This window comes from Aureobasidium pullulans (genome assembly GCF_000721785.1).
Source record: "Aureobasidium pullulans EXF-150 unplaced genomic scaffold scaffold_16, whole genome shotgun sequence".
In the NCBI taxonomy this organism is placed as follows: domain Eukaryota; kingdom Fungi; phylum Ascomycota; class Dothideomycetes; order Dothideales; family Saccotheciaceae; genus Aureobasidium; species Aureobasidium pullulans.
Genome location: NW_021941036.1, coordinates 511,388 through 536,766, shown reverse-complemented (window position 1 = coordinate 536,766; position 25,379 = coordinate 511,388). Strand labels below are relative to the sequence as shown.

Here is a 25,379-nt window from a genome sequence, read left to right as displayed (position 1 = left end):
ATCACGAGGAGAGGAGATATAATTGGATGACTGTAGCATTGCAAGAGTCCTCTGATAACAAGATCTGCTCGACTGCCTCCGCGTGAGCAGAGACCTCGATGTAGTAGACAGCGAATCCTGCCTGCCGTCTGTTGTTCGTGTTGAGATATCATGAGTCTTTTGATCAAAGCTGATCTGCCCTCCACTCTTCATGCTCCTTCTTCAGCGCCTCCTTGACGATGGCGCCGCACATCTTGGCATATGGGTTCGTTCTTACGGCCATCTCTCGTGCTTCCTTGTTTCCGTACTGACCTCCAGCAGCAAAGTCCCTGCTTGCTTGCTCCTCGACAGTCTCAGCAGAAGCTGACTTGACCGTCTCGTTGACGCCATGAACTTGCTCTCCGTTGCGAATGATGTCGGCGATCTTCAATAGCAGAAAGCCTCGGTGTGTGTGAGCGGCCGCGAGCACTGTAGTCTGATGCGTTGATGGTTCTTGGTCTGATGCTTTTGGTTCGGCGAGCTGAATGCCTTGTTGGAGATCTTTGAGTAGTTGTTCGCTAGCTTCAGCGTGATCGGGCGTGAAAAGACCATCAAGTGGGATGAGCAGACGTCTTGCTTGTGCGCGATTGATGTATGCAGAGGCATAGCCAGGCGACTCTTTGATCAGCGATGATAGGCCATCAATCGTGCCTTGAACGGTGCTTGTAGTTGGAGATTTTTCTTGCAGCTGAGAGATGATTTGGAGCTCAGTCGATCTGTAGATGGTGAATTGATGCTCTGTCATCCCGGGTAGTGATGTCTGTGATGATGCATGTTTTGTCGTGTGTGTCGCCGATGCCTCAGGGTCGAAGAGTGATTTGAGGACAATCGAGTCCCTTGTCGTGAGAGCCGGCATGTTGATGATCGATGAGAATGAAACAACAAAGTCAATGGTGTTGGAAGCAAATGTAGCAGGGGTGTCGCTGACTATCTGCTTCAAGATCTGCGTGTCGTTGTTTGGGGATGGTGTGAACACGGAGGCGGCCCGGCTTAGCTTTCACCCCCGCTTGACAGGCTGGGGAAGGAGCTCAACTATCACTACCACGGAATCTATTCCGCGCCCCAGTCACTCCTCTTGTGGATTGGGGTCTGCCTCAGCAACACTTCACTAACCCTGTCGTCGTCGTTGCTCCCTTCACGACAAGGACTAGTCTCTCACTCAATATCTCCCACCATGTTAAGATTTTGAGAGCGTGCAAAAAAGGTTGCTATTGCGGGTATCATCGGGGGTGATGTCCGCTTATCTTAGCTCCTCCGGACAATCAGGCTGCTGTTGCCAATGGGACTTCTTGAAAGAGGGGTGGTCCTTCAAAACAGCGTAGACTCTACAGATAGTCGGGAAAAGCTCAAGTGGGACTCCGAACTTCTCAGCATTCCACAGAGCAGGCACCAAACAAACGTCGGCCAGTGTGATCATGTCGCCGCAACAGTATTTGCCCGCCGTTTTGCTGACCACGGTTTCGAAAGCCTTCAGTCCGGTCTCGGTAAAAAATTGCGACCATTCCATCTGATCAGCTCCGAGACTTTCAGCACGTTTGATCACTCTGTCATTCGTGGGTTGTTGGATGTCGATGGCGATGATGTCTGTCAAGGTGCGGACGTCCGCTCTAGACTTCGCATCCCCAGGGAGCAGAGGAGTCGAATTGGAGTAGGCTTCTTCAAGGTAGGCCAGAGCTGCCATTGATTGTGGTATGGCCCAGGTGTCGTCAATCATTAACGTCGGCACAGAACGCGACGGGTTCTTCAAGACGTATTCGTCCTTGAACTGCTCGCCATTATTGAGGTCGACGTAGACGGATTTGTACACAATATCCTTCAAGTCAAGAGCGATACGGAGCCTGGCCGAACAGGACGAGCGATAGTAGCCATATAGAGTGAGGCCAGCCATCATGAGTTGACTGTAGATTGCGAATGGATACTTACCAGGGGAAGCCACGAAGCCGACGAAAGATGAGGGGTATTTTTTGAAGAAGTAACGTGACTTGCCTGCCCGCCGATCATGTCTGGTTTTACAACGGAGACATGAACAGACAAAAGGCCTTGATTATTGACACCTGCGCGGAACTCTCGGGTATATCGACCAGCTCTCCATAGATATTGTAAGCTTCATCCGGCGAGCTCCCACCTTCTAGAGATCCGGAGCCCATAACGAGTATTGAGCAATGTCGAATAAGGAAGTCGTTTGTTAAAAGCATTGCGACTGATCAATATCCAAATTCAAGCTGCGACCGTCAGAAGGGGACCACGCCTTGGGCAGTCGCGCCCGAGGAGGACGTGTCGCATTTCAGACATACTACAGGGCAGTCTTCAACACGCGAATTCAACACTGAAACATAGCTGGAGATACTGTAACCACCCTCGGAGTGGTAGGGCCAAGGACCGAGAGTTTCGAGAAAGGAAATTGCGAGATAGAAGAACGGTGGAAGAACTTCGGCAGGCGCGAGGCGCGAAACTGACACGATTTCCGTTCTCTACCTTTCTACTTTGATACAGATACATTGCCGCCCATTCTGTCCTCCAATCACTCACCGGATGCTACTCACAGCTGAGATGCAACCTGACTGAATCTAAATATCCTAGAGTCTATATATGAGTCGTTGGTGTTTCACTATTTTGCCCCTTTTCCTGATATCTCATCTACGGGATGCCAGCTTGGGGGACCTGGAAGTGATATTTCCGACCTCTTTTGAGGATGCAAAAAGACAAGCTCTGGTAACCATGCAAATACAGATCCGAACTTCGATTGACCAAAAGCTAGCTTGTCGGTGCCTAACAAAGAGCCTTTCTGAGCGTTCATCAAGCCTTGCTTACAGTCTTCCGGAAACGGAATTGGCGACAAAGAAAACAAAGGATCTACTGCACTCAAGGAGTCAACGTATAAAAGATGGCGGTTAGTTTCTTTCCCTCTTCTTGCTCTATCGACCGTAGCAACGACTTCTTTCCCCAATCATTGACACTGCTTCTCCGCGACGATGTCAGGAAGCCCTTCGCGACAATCCAAAAGGGTCACCGCAAAAGAAAAGAAAGTGATAGATGAGAGAAAAGCACAAGGCCTTCCCGAAGATGGTAGCTATGATTTCAGACTTGAAGTCGAAATGATCCGAGGTATTAGAACTCAACGCAAGAGGCTCATACGCACAAAGGACAACGTGTCACTTGGAGTTTGGGCTTGCAACCAAGCTTGGGACTTGAAGAAATTTTACCCTGGTCAGATCATTCGCGCGATTAGGCCTTACTCAGAATCCAACATCGACGTCAAGTTTAATGAACTTGGTGGGAATAATGGTATGACTTCCGACGGAGGGGTCGGCGCGAAGAATCGCTATGTGAGTAAGCCCACTCAAAGTACCAGATCAGTGACGCTGCTTAGCGTGATTGAATAGCACTGTTTGAGTTAGCGTACTCATTCATGTCGAACTCAATCCGTGAGCTCGTTCGCTGAATAAGTACTGTGTGCCCCTTGTCCTATAGAATTCCGCTAACTCTATCTTTGCCTTAAGATGATCGTCTTGTGGAAGACCAACTATGGGCTCTATTGTATACCGTAAGTCCAGTCCATCTGAGATTTGATGAGGAAAACGCTAATGTGGGGTCTGCGGCAGTATGTTCACGTTCAGTGGGGTTATATCCGTAAATCACTTGGACAAGGACCGCGTAGGAGAACTCGTCACCATGGTCACAGAAGACAAGAGGGATGAAATCATCGACCACACGGCATGGGCAGGGCTACCACTCATCATGAACCTCAACCCATCGATGCTCGGTGCGGCCCCGAGCCAAATCGCTTACGCTGATCTCAGTCGCCCTTATTGGGTCGGCAAAACCGAGCAGATAACAGACAAAGTTGGTTCGCTTGATGGTGATGAATATCTGCGTCTGGTTTGCCTGTTTGAGCAGAAGCAAAAAACTTGGATCGAAAATTCATTCAAAGAATTCGGTGTTGATTATATCAACGTGCCTTCCATCACACCCACTCCTCTGAGCGATGGGAGAACAGACAGAGACTACGGACCCAACATAATGGTCATGGCTGATCATGTATTCAACGGGCAATACAACTCCAAATTCAAGGTGCAGAGAATCAAGAAGAAACACGATGAGGCGGCGAAAAATCGCGGTGTTGTGAAGAAGTAGACTGATCACGGAAGACGAGTGAGATGCCATTCTCTATGAACCTCCGCACAGATTCATAGAATGAGTTATCGTATTCGAATCAATGAAACTCATTATGGGTTCAGATGAGGCATTATTTTAGTTTACTTTGTCATATGTAAAGGGGAATTCGATTCGATGAGATTTGCCGTTCGAGCTGCAAGGGTTGAATGTGAAAATGATTATTCCCTTTGCTAGCAATATCTCAAGAAGCTTCTGTTTCGTGTTTTCATGTTTTTTTCTGGTTATACATATATGATCGCAGAGAGTCAAGGTGCATGAGTTCGAAGCATCGTCTTGAGTTGGAGCGGAAAAAAAGGACATATGTGCTTGTTCTCCAACGCAAACTTTTCTGCAACCCGAGCTGTGTATAACTTATAATTGTACCTGCAGGTGGTTGTCCTCATCCCTCGTCCACCTCCAGGACCCTCTTACACTTCTCACAAAGATCGTCCACGTGACTCTGAACAGCATCCCAATCCACCCAATCAAAAGCACCGGAATACCAAACAAGAAAATCACCAAGAGTATCGTAATATCCAAAATCCTGGAAATTGATGTTGTTGATAAAGATTCTCCACTCCCGCGGTTCATCCGGCTCATCGACTCCTTTGCAAAGCAGATAGTGTATCCAAGAATTCTGATCGTTGTCGCCGGCCTTCCATCCTGCGGCAACTTCAAAGCCAAACGAAGGGGCGCGCTCGCACATCTTTTCCAGTGGCTGTGCCTGCTCTTGAGCACTGGAAATCGTGTCTCCGAAGCTACAAACAAACATTTGACGGTCGAGGTTCGAATAAGTCACTCCTCCCGTATGCTTAAAGAACTCGCAAAATGGAGCTGGCAATTCGAGAGTTTCTGCTGCGTCGCCGAGCAACTCTCTCGAAGCGTTCTTGCGTACAGCAGACTCAAGGCTCTGTAGAAAACCTGTGACGTAGTCGCTTGAACCTGACTTCCACGGATGGGTACCTGGTATATTGCCTAGGCAAGACTGAGCTCTGAAGTCATCTACAGAGGTGATGGTGTTTGGTAAGTCGAGATCATCACTATTCCACGACTTGACTTCTAAGATTTCCGGTGTTTCCATTGCCAGGTGTGTCGCTAGCATATCCAGATGCAGGGTCTTCTGGCCTTTTGTGTCTGTAGCGCCAATAGTATCTAGCACACGAGAGAAAACACGTTTGTTGTTGTCGAGCATTTGGTCGGCGAACTGTGCTATGAGATCGGCCATTGCTTCAGATTGTTCGGTGGGAGTAAGAAGTTTGAAGTCATCTTTAATCTCGATTGGTGAGTCCATGTCCTGAAAGAAGCCTGATGCCAGACCGTAGCGAGTTGTGGGAATGACGTGTTAGGATTAATAGTTTTGTTTGTGGTGGCATTTCAATCATGAAAGGTGGAAGGAAGTTGTGGTCTGCGACACGTTGAGAGCTCCTACCGGTCGTGCCTAGGGCGCCTTAGGCAGCCGTGACATGTTTCAACTTTCGACACGATCAAACATGCTATGCGTTGACAATCAAGGCGCGAGGAAGACACTCGACTAACTGAATCATGGCTTTGGGGACAAGGGTCGGGGGTTTCACTCCGAGTAGATGGAAACATCGCGGGACAAGCGCTGGAAAAACTTCGGCAGACGCGAAGCTGACACGATCTCGTCTTTTGTCCAGCTCCCTGCTCTGCTCAAGATCAGTCATGAAATCGGTCGCTACGCTGGCGCAAGTTCAGTCACGCCGAGCTGAAATTTGAGCATATGCAGACTCAAAGGTGCCGCCTATAGCTGTTTAGCTAAGCCTGCCTCTAGGGTCAGCTGACCAAATGCATCCAAGTACGTGAATGCGTTGCTGAGAACACAGAAGAGGCGTACCGAGATGCAAATTTTCCCTACCTACTCCCTTCGTCTGACCGCCTCGAGGTGCGTTTAACCTTCATTCAAGACGATGAGTGGTTCTCCACAGGGACGAATGATGCCGCTCAAGATCTAGCGATGCTCACCAGAGATGCTCATCACAACTCACCGGTTCTATTGCGATAAGAAGTATTCGTCGGACATCCCCGAAATCGACGTATTCCATGCATAATGCCTTGTGCTCATCCTCCAAGCAAGCAGAGGACTTCGATGGAAGCGGGGTCGGCACTCCGATCATCAGGCTCCAGCCTTTCCTTCCATCTCGGCACGTGTGCCGAGGCAGGCGTCCAATCCATGTGTCGACACTTTATCTCTATGAGGCAAGTTTTGACAACACATCTTGCAAGCATTATGCTCGTTTAAGCTCAACACCTGGACTGATGGGGTCGATTGCCCATACATAGAATATCTAAGATGGCGGTGCCTTCGGAGGTGCATTGATTGTATGCATGAGGCATTGCGAAGCACCCATCCTCACTGCCCGTCGCCACGCATGCGGGTGCATACTGACATGTAACTTAACAGGTACTGTGTATTATTCGCTGCTGCGGTCCCGGACAGAGCCAATCAAAAATCCTATCTCTATATCACTCGGGTCTGTGGCGCCTTTTGATCGGCTTGTCTGGCTCGCTGAATTGCTTCGCCCTCTGCCGACAAGGGAGGCATGTGATACCCACTGCGGCTGCGGCCAGCCGCACATAGGAGCACCAGTGCGATAACCACGGCACCTGCTGCTCGTCGACAGTCCACAAAATCTCTTCGCCTTACTTGTACGTCTCGACATGAACACATCTGATTCGGTATGCCCCTGTTGCGCGATTCTCGAGCTTGTGACATGTATCGCAAGACTAATATAGACTTTACAGAAGTCCATCGTCAGCGACACGTCGCATAGCTCGGTGTCTTCGAAGTTGAAGACGATCTACCGCAAAATATCGCAAAGGAAAACAACGAAGCAGCCGTCACTGCGCTCGCCCAAACCGCTGAAGGTAGAAAATCACTTCGGCCTGATTAAGCTACATGAACCGAATGACACAACGAGTGTCATTGCGGACATCATCTTCATCCACGGGCTAGGAGGTGGTTCCAGTACAACATGGGCCCACAACTCCGACCCTGACTATTTCTGGCCGCACAAATGGCTACCTCATGATGGGGCATTCGAAGGGGTTGCTATTCACAGCTTCGGCTACGACGCCGATTTTACAGCAAGAAACCCTAATTTCAAGTCGAAGAACGTTCAGCCACTGAACGTTGACACGTATGGGCAGTCTCTTGTCGAGGATCTGTACAACCATCCGACGATCAAGAATCGTGCCACGCCCCTAATCTTTGTAGCGCATAGTATGGGTGGCTTGGTCCTGAAAAAGGCCTGCATTGTCCTCCAGACAGACCCTAGGTATTCTGATACCAGACCGCGCTTGCATTCGTTCTACTTTTTGGGAACTCCTCACCGCGGTGCAGAGCTTGCGGACATACTGGGAAATATTTTATTGCTCTCGGTTGGCAACAAAAGCTACGTCCAAGCTCTCAGACCTCACTCGGACCTGATAGCAAGCCTTCACGATCAATTCCGGCACCACTATGACGGAATTCAGATCCATACCTTCTACGAAACAAAACCTGTGGTCAGCATGGGATTTCGAAGCATTGTAGTTGACAAAGAATCTGCCACATTAGGTGAGTAAACGGCGACTCTTGCCCTGATTCTATACCTGACGATCTGCAGGCTACAAGGAAGAGGTTCCTCAGCTACTGAACGCCGACCACATCAATCTCACCAAGTTCACTAGTAAGGATGATGCCAATTATCGCACTGTACGAAACAAGTTGGCGAAGACGATGGATGGCATAAGACAGATGAACAATACCCAAATCGGTGCGTCATCCTCGATGAGACCGGAATCCAAGTCTATCAAGTTGCAACTCGACACTTTACGCACGTATCTGGGCATCGAAACCGATCCGGCCGATGCGCTCTCCAAAATTCCCGACACAAGGGTAGCGGGATCCTGTAGTTGGCTCACGAACTCGGTATCATACAAAAGCTGGCTCGATTCACCCTCGCCACGATATTTCTGGTTGGAAGGAGCACCGGGAGCAGGCAAAACCATGCTGACTACACATGTCATTGAAGATCTCCGTGAAGCTCCAGCTTGCTACTACTTCTTTGAAGGTGGCGAGAGTTCTTCGTCCAACCTGGGAAGTTTCTTGAGCTCGATGGCATATCAGATGGCTCTGGTCAACCCTGACGTGAGAGTTGCCCTGCTCGGACTGGTCCAACAAGGCATCAAACTCACCACTCGTAATTTCCGCTCCTTGTGGCAGAGTGTATTTGTGGGCTGCATTTTCCATCAGAAGTTCAAGGAAACGTAAGTATGTTTGGTCTAACCGCCTCGTCTGCCAAAACGCTAACACAGCTCCTTAGTCACTATTGGATCATGGATGCCTTGGATGAGTTCGTCGATGGTGGCCCTGTTGATGAGTACTTCTCCATAATCTCGAAGATCGACGAGAATATTCCTCTCAAAGTCTTTGTCACCAGTCGACCTTCGAAATCCCTGAGCAATCTTTTCGGCAACTTACCAGTAATTATCAAGCACATCGAACCGGAGGACTGCCTTGCCGATATACGTCTCTATGTCCAAAGGCAAAGTCATGGATTACCTGCCAGCGATGACAATGACCGGCAAGTTTTGATCGAGAAGGTGGTCGAACAATCCGGTAGCAGCTTTCTATGGACTAAACTCGTGATGAAAGAGCTACAAGATGTCAACACTACCGAAGAGATAGGCGCGGTGTTGAGCGAAGTTCCTCAAGAATTTCGAAAACTCTATATTCGCGACGTCTCTAGGCTGCTGTTGTCCAATTCTAAAGCTCTCGCCAAAATCATGCTGACGTGGGCAATGTGTGCCAAACAACCGCTGACGGTGGACGAGATGAAGGAAGTCGTATCGCTGGCAGGCATGACTCTAGTCCGTGACCTGAGCCGTGACTTGCAACATTTGTGCGGACATTTTCTGGAGATCGACAAGTTCGGTAGGATACAGGTCGCGCACTCTACCGCTCGGGTGTTTCTGATCAGCGAGGACTGCGATCAATACTTCCGCATGGATTCAGGTACATCCAACCTCGCTGTTGCACTGGCATGTTTGCAACACTTGTCGGATGAAGCGTATGCCAGAAGAAGAACCGGCGCAATGCAGTCTCCTGTGGAACTCCCGAAACCCTTCGTTACCACCTATGCTTGTGTAAACTTTACCTATCATCTGTCCAGAGCTAGTCCGACCTCACACGAGCTATACGAAGCCGTTTCCAGCTTCTTCCATAAGCGTCTGCTTTTTTGGATCGAGGAGCTGGCGCGCTTGCGACGACTGGACTCCGTGGTCCGTGCAGCTAAACATCTTTCTAGATACCTCAACACGCTATCCATTCATCCTTACGTTATTCAAGATGACTTGAGTCAATGGGTTGTGGACCTGCCTCGTCTGGTCACACAATTTGGTGCGAGTCTATCGGAGAACCCTGCAGCGATACACACTCTCATGACTCCTTTCTGTCCGCACAGCTCCGCAATCTACAAGAAGTATGGACAAGACCACAACGGAATCGAATTGATAGGATCCTGGACAATTGCTTGGGATGACCGGACCGGTAGCATACTATATCGTGAGAGACAACCCACCGCTCTGGCGTGTATGGACCGACACTTCGCCGTAGGACTTGAAAATGGGTCGATCATGCTTTACAAGACCGCAACATGCGAGGAATATGCTAATATGAAGCATGGCGAGTCCGTCAAGATTCTTCGATTCAGCAATTCATCGAAATTTCTTGCCGCAGCCTCATTAAACAGACTAAGCTTGTGGGACGTAGCTACAAAAACTCAACTGTGGAACATCTCGACAACGTCAAGAACGCTCAGCTTGGCGTTTCGAGAAGACGAGTCGCAGCTGATGGCGGCAACTGAAGCAGAAGTGCTTTCCATGTGGCGAACATCTAGCATACACCTCGACGAGGAGCTCAGCTGGCAGAGCACCAAACTTGATGACGGACAGGCAAATATGCCGAAGGCGCCTCCACAAGGTGTCAAGATGTCCATCGAGCAGAACATTATGGCAATTGTCTACAAATCCCGCCCACTGCAACTGTGGTCGATTGATCCATGGAAGCCTTTGGGTCTTTGTGTCAGGCCTCATGAGCAGATGCAGCGCAGTAGTGGACAGGCAATCCATGCCGTCACTCTAAATCCCGATCCATCTCTGTCGTTAGTAGCGGTTGCCTACTGGGATGGGACAATGATTTTATACAGCACAAAAACACGCAAAGAGCTCGAAAGTGTCGACGCGCTAGTTCATCGGCTGTGTTCTTCGCCCAACGGACGTATACTGGCAGGAAGCGACAACGACGGCGGTATCAACCTCTATGACTTTGAGTCGCTCCAGTTGATACATCGCGTTCGACCTCGTGAGGACCCAGCCATCGACCTGGTGTTTACCAGCGACAACCTGCACATCATTGATGTTCGAGTAAGCCAGCTAAATTTGTGGGAACCTGCTGTGCTTGCTAGCCGGGATATCGATTCAAACTCCAGTGAACCCGCAGGCTCCTTATGCCCTCTTGACGACAACGCTACACTGGTTCGAGCTGAGGACCTAGCCATCATCACTGCTTTGCGCTGCTGCAACGAGACCCGACTCGCGTTTTGCGGAAGAAGTAATGGCAATGTCGATGTTTGCAGTCTAAATGATCCCGTGAAGACACTCCAGCCACTCTACAAGCATCAGGGCACTTCCAAGACCATCACCAAGATCGAGTGGAACCCGACTGCAAAGATCTTGGTTAGTGCAGATTCATCTGGCACTTTCCGTGTGATGCAGCTTGCGTCATCTTCAGGTGGTATTTGGAGTGCAAAGCTTCTCTTCCGAGACCAGCTTGGACCTGGAGTCCCCATCAGCCAGATGGTAATTCAACCAGATGGATCAAAGCTGCTAGTCTCGTCACCTGAAGCGGACTCAACTTGGTCAATCAGGGAAAAACAGATTGTCGCTTACCATGAGAGGCATGAGAGACATGAGACACACTCGTGGAAATGGCTTCTTGATCTATCAGATGAATCACGACTGATTCTGGTCGAAGACTCGACCCTAAGCTTGCATAGCTGGGCGAACCTGGACGCCTTGCCAATGTCCCTCGGGCCGCCCTCCTTGGCAAGTGAACAGCCTCACGATCGTCTGGATGTTGATAGCATCTCCATCACCAGCAAGCACAACAACCTTGTTTTCACACACAAATCACAATTGTCGCACAGTCCCGGCGAAAGCAATGGCACCAGAATCTCTGTCCTGGACTTATCGCTCTTATCAGACAACATCCACAGCAAACTTCCCTCGAATCATCCACTCATACGACACATCACAGACATACCCAATATCGAGATGACACTCGGCACAATACGCAAGTCCGACTCTTCCTATCTCCTCTTTATCTCTACCACAGGCTGGATATGCTCGGTGAAGCTCGATGACACTTCCTCAGCAGGAGATATCCAGAAGTACTTCTTTATTCCATCGATCTGGAGAAGTGGTAATTCTGGAATGAGAGCACGCATCATGAAGGATCACAGTATTGTGTTTGTGCATAATGAAGAGATTGTGATTGTGCGGGATGGACTAGAGAATCCTTTCTTTGAAGATTCGTAGAAAGCGTGTTCATAGTGAGTCACGAAATTGGTGTATTTTGGGATCAACCCTTGTGTGCATGTTCCATTTATGTACAGGTTAATCATATTTCTGCATCACGCAGCTATTTTTACATATTGAGCTTGTACAGAAGAAGTAAGAGCAACTAGAACAGTGAAGCATACGTCAGTGTCGCGCGAATCCCGCTCCTCGATGCCCCCTGGCCGATCATCTATCGATAGCTACACAGTAAAGGAGGGATTGAGCGTGAAACCCCGTGATCTGCTGTAATGCCCGACCAATGGCCCTGGTTCCGCACACAGCACACGATGATGACACATAGAGTCTGGGAGCTTCGATGTGCTGAGGAAATAAAATTGTCAAAACTATTGTAAACATGAATTGTGTATGCCAAAGAATGTAAATGCTCGCTATATGCCCGCACTGAAAGCGAATGAATAGAATGGTAGGGTCAGAGGTTGCTGTTGCGACGATGGAGCCCTGCCCTGCCCAAGAAAGCGAACGTGTGGCCCATTACCCGCATGCGCCGTAAAGCTCTGTTGGCTCGGTGACGTTGGGAGAAGTGTTTGGAAAAGGCGGCGGTGCGGTTCATTGCGCCCACGGAAGCACGGTGAGTGACTTGGTTGGTAGGATGACGTGCGGAGGAGGAGCTACCCCTGCGTCTGTGCGAAATTCGTCTGCGAAGGGGTCTGTTCCGCATCACACCTGTAGAGCATCAGCAAAAAGTTCGTTGATCAGACCTATGTACGTACGCGCTCTTGGTAAAAAAAGTGACGCCATTTCATAAGCCGAGGCATGACCAAGAAGACGATTGGTTTGGCTATTGAAGGCAGGATATATTGCGTTATGGTTTGGACCATCTGTTTCACTATCAGCAACTGGACAAAGGTGCAAAATCGGAGACATACACCGGATTATAGAGCGACTTTGATCGTCACTGCCAGTTTGACTTTCGACATCGGAGTTGTTCATGACTTCAACAGCGGGTTTGCGAAATTGCAGGTATGCAAACAGCACAGCAATCGCAGCCAGAACGACAGCAAGAGTGCCAAAAATGATATTGAGTACAACCTCTTGGCTGGGATGAAGCTCAGCAGTGTGAGAGGCTGATGGCGATGCAGGCGACAAAGGCGATGAAGGAGACCCAAGGGCCGAGACAGTGGTATTGAGCAGCATTGTAGCCATTTCTGTGGTCGCACGGGTATGTTGTGTGAGGTGTGTGGGTTGGGTTCACAAAATCATTGCTGGAGCCAGACAACTTTATAGACTGTGTCACTTGACTGCTGGTGTTCCATCGCCCTGATGACGATTGTACTCACCGTCTGGAGTTCGCGAAGCTCAATCGCTACTGGCTTGTAAAGCTCCTGTAGCTGTCAAACCAGGTTTTGTGTTGTGTTGAGCGCCACCTCTTATGAACCTGTGCTCCGAGTGGTCCAACGCAGAGGGGAAAGATCGTGAGTCGCATGGGACACACATGCTAGATCAGATCTGTGCACAGTGTTGTGCAACAGGACCAAGTCGAGACTCTTCATAAAGTCTAAGCCCGGTGAGACAGAAGCACACCTTTGACTGGTCCGATGTGCTATTACCAGTCGTACGGGAAAGCTCCGGGTCTTCATGATATCGCCGACTGTGGACTTCGCCGATTGATGACTTGGCCGACCGCGGACCTCGCCAGACCAGTGACAGCTTTGCTCGGTGAGAAAAATTGGTGACCTCTGATTGGGGCCTCAGATCATGAGTCGAGGTAAGAAGAGCAAACAAACGTCAGAACGCGAGTGCACCAGCTCAGCTATTATACGGGTATTCTCAGAGCGAATCAGAGTCAATTTTGATTATATCATCGGTGAGGCTGGATTTGCGGTTAGCTGATCGAGTTCATTGGCACTGTCAAAGACTGCATCGCAGCGCATGCGGTGTTCTCGCGCAGCTGATGTTGACGTGGCTTTCCGGCGTCTCGAGAACCAGCCAATCGCAGGCTGTTTTCAAGCTTCACCGGCGCACGGTACACTTTCAGCAAGGAACCTGTTCATCTGCCACGTCCCTCTACATGCAGGCGGCTTTGCGATGCATCACGTGTACTCCCAACTATCCGAAGAGACATGATCTGCTCACCGTAAAAATTCGCTTTGGCATGTCTCCCATTGGCTGTGCTATCTCCCTGCGTCAACGCCTCATTTCGCGTATTTGTTTGTTGCCTACGACTTCCGATATCATGCCATACAAGACCAGTATGATTGAGCGCGTCAAATCATAGACTATTCGCTCAGTTCAAGCATGGCAGTGAAGTCGACTATGCTCAGTCTTACAACGTTGCTACTTTTATCTATCACTACCTTCATGCTCCTGTTCGGTCGACCTGATACATCTTTCTTCTTCGGAGGGCTTTCTCGAAAATGTTGGAAGACCACAGTTGCCGAGAAACTCGAAAGAGTGAACGCTGAGATTCCACGAGACTGGCTGTTACCCTCCAAAGTCCTGGAAGAAGGCAGAGGCCGTCGTGAGATCACCGGAAGCTTCATCGAAAGCTTGCTTGACCAGGAGACATTGGCAATCACAAGCCTGGACAACTCGGAAATTCTGGAGCAGACCACCAATGGCTCTTTGACTGCAGTGCGAGTGACTCGCGCGTTCTGCAAGCGAGCAGCTTTTGCCCATCAATTGGTAATCCACTCGCCTTACGCTCGAAGCTTTACTGACCAGCCTAGAACCACAATCTTCTTGAGATAGGATTTGACCTTGCGTTAGAGAGAGCCCAGGAGTTGGATGATTATTTTGCCAAGCACAAGAAACCTCTTGGACCTTTGCACGGGCTACCTTACACCATGAAAGATCAATTTCACATGAAAGGTATGGAGACCACGATGGCCTATGTGGGTTGGGTAGGTACATTTGAAGGAAAGAAGGGTACGGGAAAGGAAGGTAGGGTCGAAAGCGAGTTAGTCATGGAATTGAACAGTCTGGGTGCGATTCCTATTGGAAAGGTAAGCATTACGCGCAACCTTCCCCTGTTTTTTTCCCCTTGTTTACTTACATGATACAGACTACTCTGATCACCAGCTTATGGGTAAATCATACATCCGAAGACCAAAATAGATTTCTACTAATCATCGCAGGGCGGCGAAACTAATAACAACTTTCTTGGTTATCTCTGGAACCCGCACAATCAGCAACTATCAGCTGGCGGATCTTCAGGTGGTCAGTCAAATACTTTCGAAAGTTGGCTAGTTGCTCATATGCGTTTTCACAGGGGAAGGAGCCATCCAAGCTTTGAGAGGAAGTGCTTTCGGCTTTGGAACAGACATTGGTATGACACACTGCAAAGTGAAGAAGTTCAGCTAACCATGATCAGGTGGATCCGTATCTATGCCGGCCGCTTTCAATGGTGTGTGCAGCATGAAGCCCTCGTGGGGCCGACTGTCGTTCAAGGATACCGCAAACAGTGTAAGTTGTGCCGTGCTGCAAATGCTAAGCATCTAACGCTGTTTCAGGCTCCCGGTCAAGCCGTACTGCCTACTGTTGTTGGCGTGATGGGTCCTGACTTCTTCACGATTCGCAAGATCTTCGAGGCCACACTCAGTACGCAACCATGGCTACGCGATCCAGACGTGTTACCGATTCCTTGGAGAAAAGAGCTAGAAGAGCTGCCTACGAAGCTTACGTTTGGCTTACTGTTGACTGATGGTATAGTGTCCCCCCATCCACCTATCACTCGAGCGCTGCGGGAGGTGGCAGAGATAGTGAAATCACTAGGACATGAGGTGAGTTTATAGTTGAGAGCTACGGGCTGAAGTACTGATATTTTCTCAGGTCGTCATGTGGGAGCCTCCTTCTCACAACGCTTCTGTAGTGATACATGTAAGTTCCTCATGTCTTCCTTACAAATCTGCGGTTGACTCAAACCTTACTTTAGCCTCAAATTGCACGCGGCGATGGCTCACCTGATGTACTTGCCAACATTCAGCTCTCTGGAGAACCAATCATTCCGCAGATCAAAAATTTGTTTCCAGGGGGCAAGCTCAGGGCTCCAATTCCTCTTCCTCAGTTTGAAAATGCGACGCTTTACATGAAAGACTTCCGCAAACAATACCAAGCTTATTGGCAGTCTACTGCTGAATTCACGAGGACGGGTAAGTTTCCGACAAGGCTTCACACTTGCGTACTAACGTTTTTATAGGACTCCCCGTTGATGTTGTGATTGCTCCGGTTTCTCCTCATGCAGCACCCATTCCAGACAAGTCATACTATTACAGTGGGTCAGAGCCAAAGGCTATCATCCTAGAATCACGGCTAAATTTTATCAGCATACAGTAGCATTGTTAATGTGTTGGATCTCCCCGCCGCCGTCATCCCGGTCACTTTGGTTGATAGTAAGCTTGATATCTTTGATAAAAATTACAAGCCTTTCACCGAGAAGGACAGGCTCACGTGGCAAGCATGTAAGTGCAAGAAAGCATCTCGAGATGAGTTGGGTACGCTGACTCCTGAACCAGATGATGCCGACAAGTTCGACGGGACTCCCGCGTCAGTCCAGATCCTTGGACAACGATGGGAGGAGGAGAAGGTGGTTGCTATCGCTCGAATGATCACTGAGGCGCTAAAGAAATCCAAAATGTGAGAGGAGAGGATGAATGAGCCCAAGTCAGATGAAGCAGAAGTCAGATTGCACATTGGAGCAAGTGTAGTATAGAATTAGGCAGTAAAACAAGCAAGTCAAGTCGTTACCTCTAGGTTGTCCAGCATTACCGAAACCTCTTGCAGTGTTGGACGTTTTGACCCTGCCATACCGCGAACACGTTCGCGACTTGTGCCATACAGTTCTGCGCGCTCCAACTCTCTTGTCCACCAGGACATCGCTGTATCAATAACCTCTACTGGACTGCTCTTCTCTGAAGCATCAACGACCAGCCTCGAACCTTGACGGATAACACGAGACAGTAGATTAACACCACCAGGACTTGGGTTTGTCGCTTCTTCATTCCCCAAATCCCACTCAGACGCGTCCAGCGTGCAGCACTTGATGATCCGACGCAAACTTTCTGGCGTATGGCGGAAGCGAGGAAATTCTATGTCCGGGTCGATGGGCCAGGTATTAGCAATGTTGTTTCTCACATTGCTAATGCCTTCAAACAGACAGTAGATCAACAACCCAAGTGAGAATACCATGGCCTTCTCTTGTTCTGCCCCTGAGAGCTGAGCCCACACTGGGTTTATCTTTGACATATAAGTTCCCGAGATAGCGGAGGTTGAATCGTCCAGCATTTCATACATGCGTAGTAGATTACGCCACCGAGTAGATACCTCAAATGAGTCTTTTTGTGATGTCAAATTCTTGACATACTGACGGAACAAGACTTCAGGGGCACCCCATTCGTGCCAATTGCCTCTCTGTTCAAAGTCGCAGAGAACAATATCACCATTAGCCTTGAGCAAAATGTTGTCGGGCCTTAGATCGGAGTAAAAGGTGTCAGCTTCTCTACGTATGTGCACAAGAGCGGAAGTGACTTGTCGTGCCCAGTCCAGTCTGCGCTGCATCGAGAATCCTGTACCGCGAGTCTCTCGGGGAAGAAGATCTCGTATGGAGCCTTTGGAATGGTAAGGCAGTGTGAATCCGACAACTCCGTGCTTGTTTCCGAAAGCGCCCTTCTTGGTGACGATGTGTATTGGCCGTGACATGATATTGGGGTGAGGCGGCATACGCGACAGAAGTGCAAGCTCGTTGTACAAGTGCTGATGGTCGTTCGTGTTCGATTTGAATATGAGGAGACGTCGTGTTGGTGTGTCATCCTCCAACACCTCGACAAGGCTGATCGAGTCATGGATTTGTTGGATCAAACGCAGCTTGGTAATGTCTATAGGTCTGGGCCAATCAATGCAAGTCCTGCTGTCCGTGTACTCTGCTTGAAGGGCTTCGAGGGTGATAAATTGACGTTCCAGGTTATGAGAGTGGAATGTGACCAATTCCATCTTGGCGACATCTGCGTCGATATTGGTGAAGTAGAGTTTTGAGCCAAATGGTAGTCTTTGATACCGACTCAAGAAATCAGGATCACGATCACAGACATGATCGAGAGCATTGCAGATATGACGTGATATTCCCAAGCTTCGTATAGCTGTACCATCTCTTAAAGCTACCGACAGAGAAGAATCGAGAGCAAACCGGAGATGCTGGGGGTGACTCTCTTGGTCGGGGACGAAGACATCCACACGTAAAGGTGTCAGGCTGGTTTGAAAGATCGGTGTCACGAAGAACTGTGTGCCGCAACGAGTCGCTCCATCGATCCTCCACCTCGAGCCTCTATTCTCAAGGGTGTTGATCCGATTAATCGGATTGTTCTGTGAGAGATGCCACGGTATCGGTTCTAGATCTCTCTGGCCTGAAGAGTCGCAGTTTGCTCTCAAGAACCCATGTTTCAACACAAAGCTTGGTCGCCATACCGCATCCACCAACAGATGGCTCAGCTCCATGTTGAGTATGAGGCTTTGACTTCACAACGGCATGGTCTATTGCTGGTGTGAACAGGTTTTGTAGGATGCGGGACCAACCTGGAGCAGCTGGTGGCGCGTCATCTCAACTCCCCATGTGGACAGCGCCTTTTGCTGCAGAGCCGCCGCGCTGTCAAGCTGCGTCCAATCGCTTGCAAAATGCATGGCGCAGGGAGGTCGCACGGGCTCACCGGACTCCGAGAAACTTGTTCGATGATAGGCTGAACGAGAGTGTTAATGATGGGCACTGCCACCTAAATTTGCCGCTCGAGTGGTTATACTGACATATACGGAGTAACATTCCATGTGTTGATTGTTCCGTGATGCGCCTAAGATAAGAGGTTCCCCTTGTTGCGAAATCTTTGCCCCCACTTCCCCACAGCCAACGACATGAGAAGCCCAAACTCCCGCCCTCATTACGTCTTCTTGCGACCGGCATTGCCAGTCACCAACGGTATTCAGTTTAGTCGAGAGCCTGCGTTAGCAATACCGCCAGTGGATACTGCGCCCATCTCGCGAAATGATATTACGCCGTCAACATCGTCTCGCAGGTGTAGTGTAACGACATCGGAGACGACGCCGGGGTCACTGCCAGCTTCCACGCCCATCTCCTTGCGAGAAAGTCCCTCAGACTCGGGTGGATCATGGAACACATTGACTCCTAGCTCAACTGCTGGAACCGTTCTTGAGACCTCTCCTCCACAAGTAGAACAAGGCCCTCTGAACAAGCCTGCCGTCGAACCAACGACTCGAGTTTGGCAACCATGTCATCGGGGGGTAAGCTTTAGACGAACTCTTTACTCCACTGCTAGAGGCTGACCGTTCGCAGCGTGGAAGAAAGAAGAAAGTACCACTGCCGCTTGGCCCGAAACCTTCCGTCATCCAGAGAAAGGGTCCACAACACGGTGGAGTTCGAAGTAATCCTCTTACCGATCAACAAAGAAGCATCGCACATATCACCAGAACCATCGTAGCCTGTGTCAATTGTCGTTTCAAGAAAGGAGCAGTGAGTTTAGGCATATGAAGCTATCACCGCCTGCTACTGACCACGCCCCCCCACAGTGCCGACCAGATCCGATTGACCTAGCTGATCCGAACAATTTGAGGCCCTCTTTTGTACCGAAATCATGTCTCGGATGTCAGCGTGGTCAAGAGCTATGTATTCGCTGGAAGATGGCCGATGCATCGCTGTACAGAAAACAGAACGCTCCATTCCAAGCATTCAGCAAACGATGGCAGAACATGGATCTCGTTGACATAGTCGGCTGGGCTTCTGATGAATTACGCATCATAGATTTGACGCAAGTCATCGTCAATGCCCCATACTCGGTCGTAGTCAGGAAGTTTGTTCCTCAAGATGGCGATATGCTCGAGGAAGAATGGTCTAAAGATGGGAGGGCTCAAAAACATGCGATCCCGCCGTACGCTCTTGCAAACATGCAGAGTACTGCCCTCATGCTCGAGGGTTGGATGACGAGCCAGGTCTGGTGTTATGTTTCGGGCATTGTTTTCCATCTGGATATTTTCATCTGGTCCACGTATATGGAAGCATTTCGTTATGCTGGTAATGCCCAGGTAGTACAACCCCGTCAGTTGACTGTCAAAAGTTTACTGACATACATACTAGACCGATGATGAGAGAGAGCTCATAGGAGTTGCTTTTAAGCTTTGGCTTGCTTGTCGAAAAACGAGCAATCCTGAGCGAATATGCGGATCCGACTGTCTCGGAGTCGTTCCGGTTGACGACACCGACAGCCCATGGTTCAAAGGTGTTCCGATGCCTCCAATAATCATTGCTCAGATGGAGTGCATCATGTACACCAAGTTCCTACGACCCATGAGCAAATCGGTCTTGAATCGACTCCAGAAAATGATCCTTTCGAAGAAGAAAACCTGTTGGTTCACGACATATCTTGTGTCGTTTATACTACTTCACAGCTGCTCTATGGTCACGAGGAGAGACTATGAATATGCAAGGCAAATGTCAATGCAGGTAAGCACAACTATAGTCCTCCCGCCATCCTTGCTTCTTCTAAATCTGAGTAGTCAGAATATGCCAACCCGGACAGTATACGTGACCATCACAAAGGCGCGGAAATTATTTTGACCTTCTTTCACGCTGTCAACAAGGGTTCTATGCCCTTTGAAAAGATATTAAATGAGGCTGGTCGCCAGGAAGTGGCAGAGGCAACCCAACTCGGTCCTGAACAGATTGAGTTTGTCCGCTGGACCGCAGAGTGGTACAAATCAATGGGTATCGCCAATTCAATCGGAAGCTCTGACCAAGGCTAACAAATGCTCACAGAGTCTTATCTTCGCGAGGTGAGGAGTCGGAGAGAAGTACGCAACGATCTCTACTGGGTCGCTCAGCTCTTCGAAACCGACTGGAAAGCTGCTGGCACATCATGAGAATCTCGCCTAATCCAGTCGTGTGTGATTCAATCTTGGGGATGGATTAATTGCAACCCCAATTTACAAAGGAGAACAAAACCATATGTACGGCCGTGACGCGAGACAAAGCAGGATCGTGAACATGTAGAAAAGAGACTCGGCCGTAAACTTCAACAACTCCCAGACATGCTCATCTGTTCATCAATCGCACGAGCCAGCCACTCTAAGGAGCTTACCATCCTTTCTTGGTGGCTCAATGTCCCAGCTCTCGCCACGCTCATGGTCTTCGAAGACTCTAGCCCAAGCTAAACGTAGGGGAGTAGGTAGCTTCCAACACAACTCCTCGTTGTGCAGCCAAACTCTGATGAGATGGCGAGTAGCCTTCGGATCATCAACGAAAGCTTCTCTTCTGTGGAGGACACCCATGTTGTTGACGAGTCGAATATCGCCAACCTCCATACGAGGTCTGACCTCATGCTTACAAGCGACGAAATGGAGAGCGTCCAAAGCTTCTGCTTGTGCTTCGGTGAGGCCCGGGATGCCTTCAGTGCGCTTCTCACGAGGGGGATGTCCGACCAAGAGGCGGCGAGAGTAATTCAAGATCATCCGGCCATCTTGAAAGTACAACAGTGCCCTCTTATAGTAGGGAGGGCTTCTACCGTATCTGAGAAAGCAGTGAGTCCTATGTTCCGTGGGCTTCGAAGAGATTTGCTTACGTGTCGAAAGGCCAGTCTGGCTTGGCCAGGACTTGGATCAAGTCTGGTCTGGTGGCTGCCAACTCATTGTACACTGTCCATGCTGACGCAAGGACGCTCTTGCCTCCGTATGCCGAACAGCTACGGGTCACAAGACAGAGGACATCACACACAGTATCTGTGTGGAAAGGCTGGATTAACGTTAGTGTTTGCTGACTGCTTCTTGACATTTACTTTCTTACCTTGTCAACATCGTCACGGTTCGGTTCTTCGACGTAGTCACGTTTCATGACATGCACTAAGTAGCGTTAGAGACTTTGCTCGACCGTTGGATATGTCTTCCCATACTCAACATGGACCCTCTTTGGTCTTGCTTGCCACGCCTCTCTGCGATGTGGCTAGTGATGCCAAGATACACGACTGTGTAGTCTTCGTGCGAAAAGGTGTCTGGGTCCAAGCCACGGATGATCATGAAGCCGTGACCGTCATAGATCTTCTCGGCCACAGATCTGAGTGTTTCAGCAAGTTTGCCGAGTGGAAAGTTGTCACGATTGACTTCATCTCCGTTGAGTCCTTGTTCTGGACAGAAGTCAGTCACAACACAAGAAACGAACTTTATGTGACGGATGATTACTGTTAAAATGCTCCAAGGCCTGAAGAACTTCAGCCTTGTCTTCGCTTGTCATCATGTATACATATTCGTGTTCCTTTGACTCCAGATCCTTGGTAGACCAAACCAAGGGTCCATCTAGCTTCTCCGGAAAGCCGGCCGGAAGCTCTTGGGTGAGTTGTTCACTAGTCAAGCGGCTAGCGGACCGAGCCAGATATTTGGCGTGGTCGACCTCATAGGTGATATCGGCATATTTCGTACTCTGCTCGGTAAATGAGAGATTTTGCAAGGCGTCCGCACGATATCTCTCACGTAGACCACGAGAATAATAAGGCTCAACTGAAGCAGGAGTAAGAGTCTCGACAGAAGCCATGGTGTTTGGGGTCTGCGTGTGTTTGAGTAATTTGGTGCCGTGAGACGTTGGCCTGAGGACAGTATAAAAGTCGATGGTCCTGACTCCACTTGAACCGCGGAAAAGAGGGGTAGTAGAAGCTGCCTTACTGATAAGCACGCATATGACCTGATCCTACCATGCAGGCTCTGATAAGGTAGAGCCATGTCACTAGTACATGTAGTAAGAAGTCTTGCAAAGGACAGGCTCGCCCGCGGTATATCACTGTGTCGCGAGCTGAAAGCATGCATCAAGACCGTCTTGCACAGGAATAGTAGCCTCTGAGATCTGTCCGCCCCCACACCTCAGGTTCTGTATGGGTCCTATTGGCTGTTCTGTAGACATCTAGAAGCTGCCCGTACACGACTTGACAAGCAAACGCATGAACTTTAAACAATCAAGTGCGCTGGCACGAATGAAGCGCTTGAGCTTTTGCCTATTCAGCGTTCTGGTCGACTATCAGTTGAGGCACTGAAGCATCACGCGAACAGTGATTGGTCAGGGCTTAGATATGTCAGCTACGAAATCGCTACAACACATGCGAGTCGCTTGAAGAGGGAAAAAGCCATCAGTGAAGTTTTTCAACGAAGTCAATCAGATTTGACCACTATCTCGGCATCTGGAACTGACATACCTGAGCCTTCGAAAGTTGTCGTCCTTGTGTCGTGATCTCCTTCCCAGCGCTTTCCAGATATCTTCGACTGCAATCACAAGGTCATTGCGACTCACACAATCCACTTCGAGGTTGAACAGCATCCTTTCATTATGTCTGCACTAGACTTGGATCAGCAGCTCCGACCAGGTAAACTCTGATGCACAGAACTTCACGAGCACGACCCAAGATTTCAACCGGCTCGACTCATGGACATAAGAAATTCAGACGGACACTCAAAGAGAATGAACTTGGACTTGAGATGAAGCTCTCTTAGTGAGACATCGATGCGATGATCACAAGGAGCTATGAATGGGCTGCTTGAATCATAGAGCGTGCTCAAAGCTAACAATCATGCATCACAACATCTGTAACCGCAAAGTCCGTTTTCAGCTCGTCGTAGGCCTGCTCAATTGCAGTTCCGAGATCATCTCGCCCAACATGCAGCTCCCTCAACCTTGGTGCGTGTTGATGGATCATCAGTGCAATACCCGTAGCATGCTCTTCAGTCTCTTCAGCGCTAAGATTGTTGTCAGTTTACATAAGGTTCAACAGCCTGGTTGTCAACATACCTCATGCAGAAAGGCCAAGGTTTGATCTGACCAAGTTCAAGCGCCCGAAGCTGTGGAAATAGTGGTTGCGACGAGACCTTCCAAGCTCCAATATCATGTATACCGTCCATGATCAACTCGGTCAACTTTGGGCAGCTCTCGGCGATGAGTCTTGTCTCTGATATCCAATGGCTAGCCAAGGGGCTTACGCCAAACTGCAGCTTCCTCAACTCAGGATAACTGCATATCCAAGAACGGAAGACGTCGTCGGTCCAAGCTTCGGCGACCAACAGAGTTCCTTCTTCTTGATAGGGACCTCTCGTGGGCCTGTAGATACTGAGATCTTTGAGTCGTGTCAAGCCTGAGATCGCTTGTAACTCTTGGATGGCAAGACGTTTGGGCGCAGAGAAACAGAGATCGACGGTCTCTAAGCAAGGCAGACAGCCGATGGGCCCGAAGACATCATGATCCGAGTCGGTCAAGGTCAGTTGAAGCTCCTTCAGCAACTCAGCTGCAGAAAGTAATGGTGTCAGTGCTTTCGACTCGATGCTCAGGAAGAGGTTCCGGATATTGCGGAATGGTCTGATTCGTGGATTTTGCTGAAGGACGGTAGCAATCGAGTGATGAGAGACGAACTTTCGTGGAGCATCGAATACTTCTAACTGTTTCCTGGCCACAAGATTGTCCAGGACATCAACAGGAAGGCTGAGATCATTTTCACATCCCAAAGTAAGCTCGCGTACTTGTCGGCACTTTTGCAAGAACTTGAGAAAATGCTCGTTTCTTTGGTCGTCCCGATCGTAGTCAACATGGACATCTCGAAGCTTGGGACAGCAGAAAGCTATCAGATCGAGCACCGATCGAGGTAGATGGCGACATTCCACCATCGTAAAGGAGGTAACGTTTAAACTGAGATACGGACGTAAATCGAGCTTGAGCCATGCCGGGCAAGAATTGATCTCCAGTCTCTTCAATCGCGGGAATTTCAGGTTGGCAAATGCTGCGGCACATCCAGTGTGATCGGCTCGGTAGAGATAAAGTCCGATACTCTGTACTTTGTCGGCATAAATTTGTCGCCTGTCTGAACGTATCTTGGCCAAGGCAGGAGTGAACGGCTCGCGCCAGAGAAGATCGGTACCTCGAAGCGCCCACTCTCTGTTGACAAGAATGGCGGGCAATAGAAGTCGAGCATAGCAGCGCCATGCATCGTCATACTGGCGTTCTGCGACCTCGTGACGAGCGTCTTCGGCCAGAAATTCCAGTATCTCCAGTTGGATCTCCGTTGCAAGTTGTGGGCAGCCTCTGTTAGACATGTTGAAGAGAAGTCTGATTGCTGTTTGTCCGTCGCAGGCAGTCCATGGCTTTTGTTATGGTTGAGATCGAGCTTAAGTCTTGGAATCTTGCCAGTCCAACAGCACACTCAGCTTGAGCGATCAATAACGAGTGGCTCATGGTTGACGCTGACAAAAGTCCTAGTCGCGTATGCCGCGCTGCCCGCACAAGTACGGTGAAGCTGATGTTCGAACCAATCTGAGTTTAGCTCGCGGCAATTGAAAGTGATAAATCATATAAGACCCTGGAATGTGAGGGTTGGGATGGTCGTGCACGCAATGGCTTGACCCGACACGCGACTTCATGCGGAGAGTGCATGCTTATGAGGCAACAATGCCCATGCACATGCGGAAGGAGCGCGAAGCGCTTCGACAGCCAATCACTAACCAACACCGACTGCATTTTCCATATCATACGCCACCCACCTTGCAGTACGTACCTCAGAAGCGCTGCGAGCTGAGAAGACAACCTTGAAATCATCAATCGGTAATGTTGCTTT

General features: G+C 49.4%; 12 protein-coding genes across 12 annotated transcripts; 5 read left to right on the top strand and 7 right to left on the bottom strand.

The window, feature by feature from the left end:
- Nucleotides 1-163: 163 nt before the first annotated feature.
- M438DRAFT_337605 (uncharacterized protein) lies at nucleotides 164-874 on the bottom strand (the record flags this gene model as incomplete). Its single annotated transcript, XM_029904010.1, has 1 exon — nucleotides 164-874. One exon carries the CDS (start codon nucleotides 872-874, stop codon nucleotides 164-166), a length of 711 nt encoding a protein of 236 aa, XP_029758273.1.
- A 384-nt stretch (nucleotides 875-1,258) lies between these two features.
- Nucleotides 1,259-1,906, bottom strand: M438DRAFT_337604 (maleylacetoacetate isomerase; the record flags this gene model as incomplete). The annotated part of the gene is made up of 1 exon (XM_029904009.1): nucleotides 1,259-1,906. One exon carries the CDS (start codon nucleotides 1,904-1,906, stop codon nucleotides 1,259-1,261), a length of 648 nt encoding a protein of 215 aa, XP_029758272.1.
- A 674-nt stretch (nucleotides 1,907-2,580) lies between these two features.
- On the top strand, nucleotides 2,581-4,268 carry M438DRAFT_347764 (uncharacterized protein). Its single transcript, XM_029905981.1, has 3 exons — nucleotides 2,581-3,344; nucleotides 3,519-3,562; nucleotides 3,621-4,268. The coding sequence occupies exons 1-3, from the start codon at nucleotides 2,991-2,993 to the stop codon at nucleotides 4,150-4,152; spliced, it is 930 nt and encodes a 309-aa protein (XP_029758271.1). The 5' UTR covers nucleotides 2,581-2,990; the 3' UTR covers nucleotides 4,153-4,268.
- An 82-nt stretch (nucleotides 4,269-4,350) lies between these two features.
- Nucleotides 4,351-5,711, bottom strand: M438DRAFT_347763 (uncharacterized protein). The gene has a single exon (XM_029905980.1). It carries the CDS (start codon nucleotides 5,462-5,464, stop codon nucleotides 4,574-4,576), a length of 891 nt encoding a protein of 296 aa, XP_029758270.1. The 5' UTR covers nucleotides 5,465-5,711; the 3' UTR covers nucleotides 4,351-4,573.
- Nucleotides 5,712-5,857: 146 nt separating this feature from the next.
- On the top strand, nucleotides 5,858-7,142 carry M438DRAFT_68605 (uncharacterized protein). Its single transcript, XM_029910252.1, has 5 exons — nucleotides 5,858-5,966; nucleotides 6,021-6,076; nucleotides 6,141-6,390; nucleotides 6,596-6,840; nucleotides 6,937-7,142. Exons 2-4 carry the CDS (start codon nucleotides 6,033-6,035, stop codon nucleotides 6,770-6,772), a joined length of 471 nt encoding a protein of 156 aa, XP_029758269.1. The 5' UTR covers nucleotides 5,858-5,966; nucleotides 6,021-6,032; the 3' UTR covers nucleotides 6,773-6,840; nucleotides 6,937-7,142.
- On the top strand, nucleotides 6,853-11,772 carry M438DRAFT_357582 (WD40 repeat-like protein; the record flags this gene model as incomplete). Its single annotated transcript, XM_029907182.1, has 4 exons — nucleotides 6,853-6,870; nucleotides 6,937-7,750; nucleotides 7,800-8,442; nucleotides 8,499-11,772. 4 exons carry the CDS (start codon nucleotides 6,853-6,855, stop codon nucleotides 11,770-11,772), a joined length of 4,749 nt encoding a protein of 1,582 aa, XP_029758268.1.
- A 451-nt stretch (nucleotides 11,773-12,223) lies between these two features.
- On the bottom strand, nucleotides 12,224-12,957 carry M438DRAFT_337600 (uncharacterized protein; the record flags this gene model as incomplete). Its single annotated transcript, XM_029904008.1, has 3 exons — nucleotides 12,224-12,477; nucleotides 12,525-12,632; nucleotides 12,681-12,957. The coding sequence occupies 3 exons, from the start codon at nucleotides 12,955-12,957 to the stop codon at nucleotides 12,224-12,226; spliced, it is 639 nt and encodes a 212-aa protein (XP_029758267.1).
- An 898-nt stretch (nucleotides 12,958-13,855) lies between these two features.
- Nucleotides 13,856-16,502, top strand: M438DRAFT_347758 (amidase). Its single transcript, XM_029905979.1, has 12 exons — nucleotides 13,856-14,436; nucleotides 14,481-14,756; nucleotides 14,816-14,839; nucleotides 14,889-14,970; nucleotides 15,023-15,079; nucleotides 15,125-15,216; nucleotides 15,264-15,533; nucleotides 15,583-15,630; nucleotides 15,686-15,902; nucleotides 15,950-16,024; nucleotides 16,077-16,211; nucleotides 16,266-16,502. Exons 1-12 carry the CDS (start codon nucleotides 14,050-14,052, stop codon nucleotides 16,388-16,390), a joined length of 1,788 nt encoding a protein of 595 aa, XP_029758266.1. The 5' UTR covers nucleotides 13,856-14,049; the 3' UTR covers nucleotides 16,391-16,502.
- M438DRAFT_347757 (uncharacterized protein) lies at nucleotides 16,422-18,521 on the bottom strand. Its single transcript, XM_029905978.1, has one exon. It carries the CDS (start codon nucleotides 18,238-18,240, stop codon nucleotides 16,486-16,488), a length of 1,755 nt encoding a protein of 584 aa, XP_029758265.1. The 5' UTR covers nucleotides 18,241-18,521; the 3' UTR covers nucleotides 16,422-16,485.
- Nucleotides 18,522-18,648: 127 nt separating this feature from the next.
- Nucleotides 18,649-20,667, top strand: M438DRAFT_337597 (uncharacterized protein; the record flags this gene model as incomplete). The annotated part of the gene is made up of 6 exons (XM_029904007.1): nucleotides 18,649-19,035; nucleotides 19,088-19,264; nucleotides 19,321-19,833; nucleotides 19,886-20,251; nucleotides 20,305-20,512; nucleotides 20,564-20,667. 6 exons carry the CDS (start codon nucleotides 18,649-18,651, stop codon nucleotides 20,665-20,667), a joined length of 1,755 nt encoding a protein of 584 aa, XP_029758264.1.
- Nucleotides 20,570-22,327, bottom strand: M438DRAFT_323756 (taurine catabolism dioxygenase TauD; the record flags this gene model as incomplete). The annotated part of the gene is made up of 5 exons (XM_029903026.1): nucleotides 20,570-21,313; nucleotides 21,366-21,535; nucleotides 21,596-21,642; nucleotides 21,693-21,923; nucleotides 21,979-22,327. 5 exons carry the CDS (start codon nucleotides 22,325-22,327, stop codon nucleotides 20,851-20,853), a joined length of 1,260 nt encoding a protein of 419 aa, XP_029758263.1. The 3' UTR covers nucleotides 20,570-20,850.
- Nucleotides 22,328-23,342: 1,015 nt separating this feature from the next.
- Nucleotides 23,343-24,861, bottom strand: M438DRAFT_337595 (uncharacterized protein; the record flags this gene model as incomplete). The annotated part of the gene is made up of 2 exons (XM_029904006.1): nucleotides 23,343-23,517; nucleotides 23,570-24,861. The coding sequence occupies 2 exons, from the start codon at nucleotides 24,859-24,861 to the stop codon at nucleotides 23,343-23,345; spliced, it is 1,467 nt and encodes a 488-aa protein (XP_029758262.1).
- Between the last annotated feature and the right edge of the window lie 518 nt (nucleotides 24,862-25,379).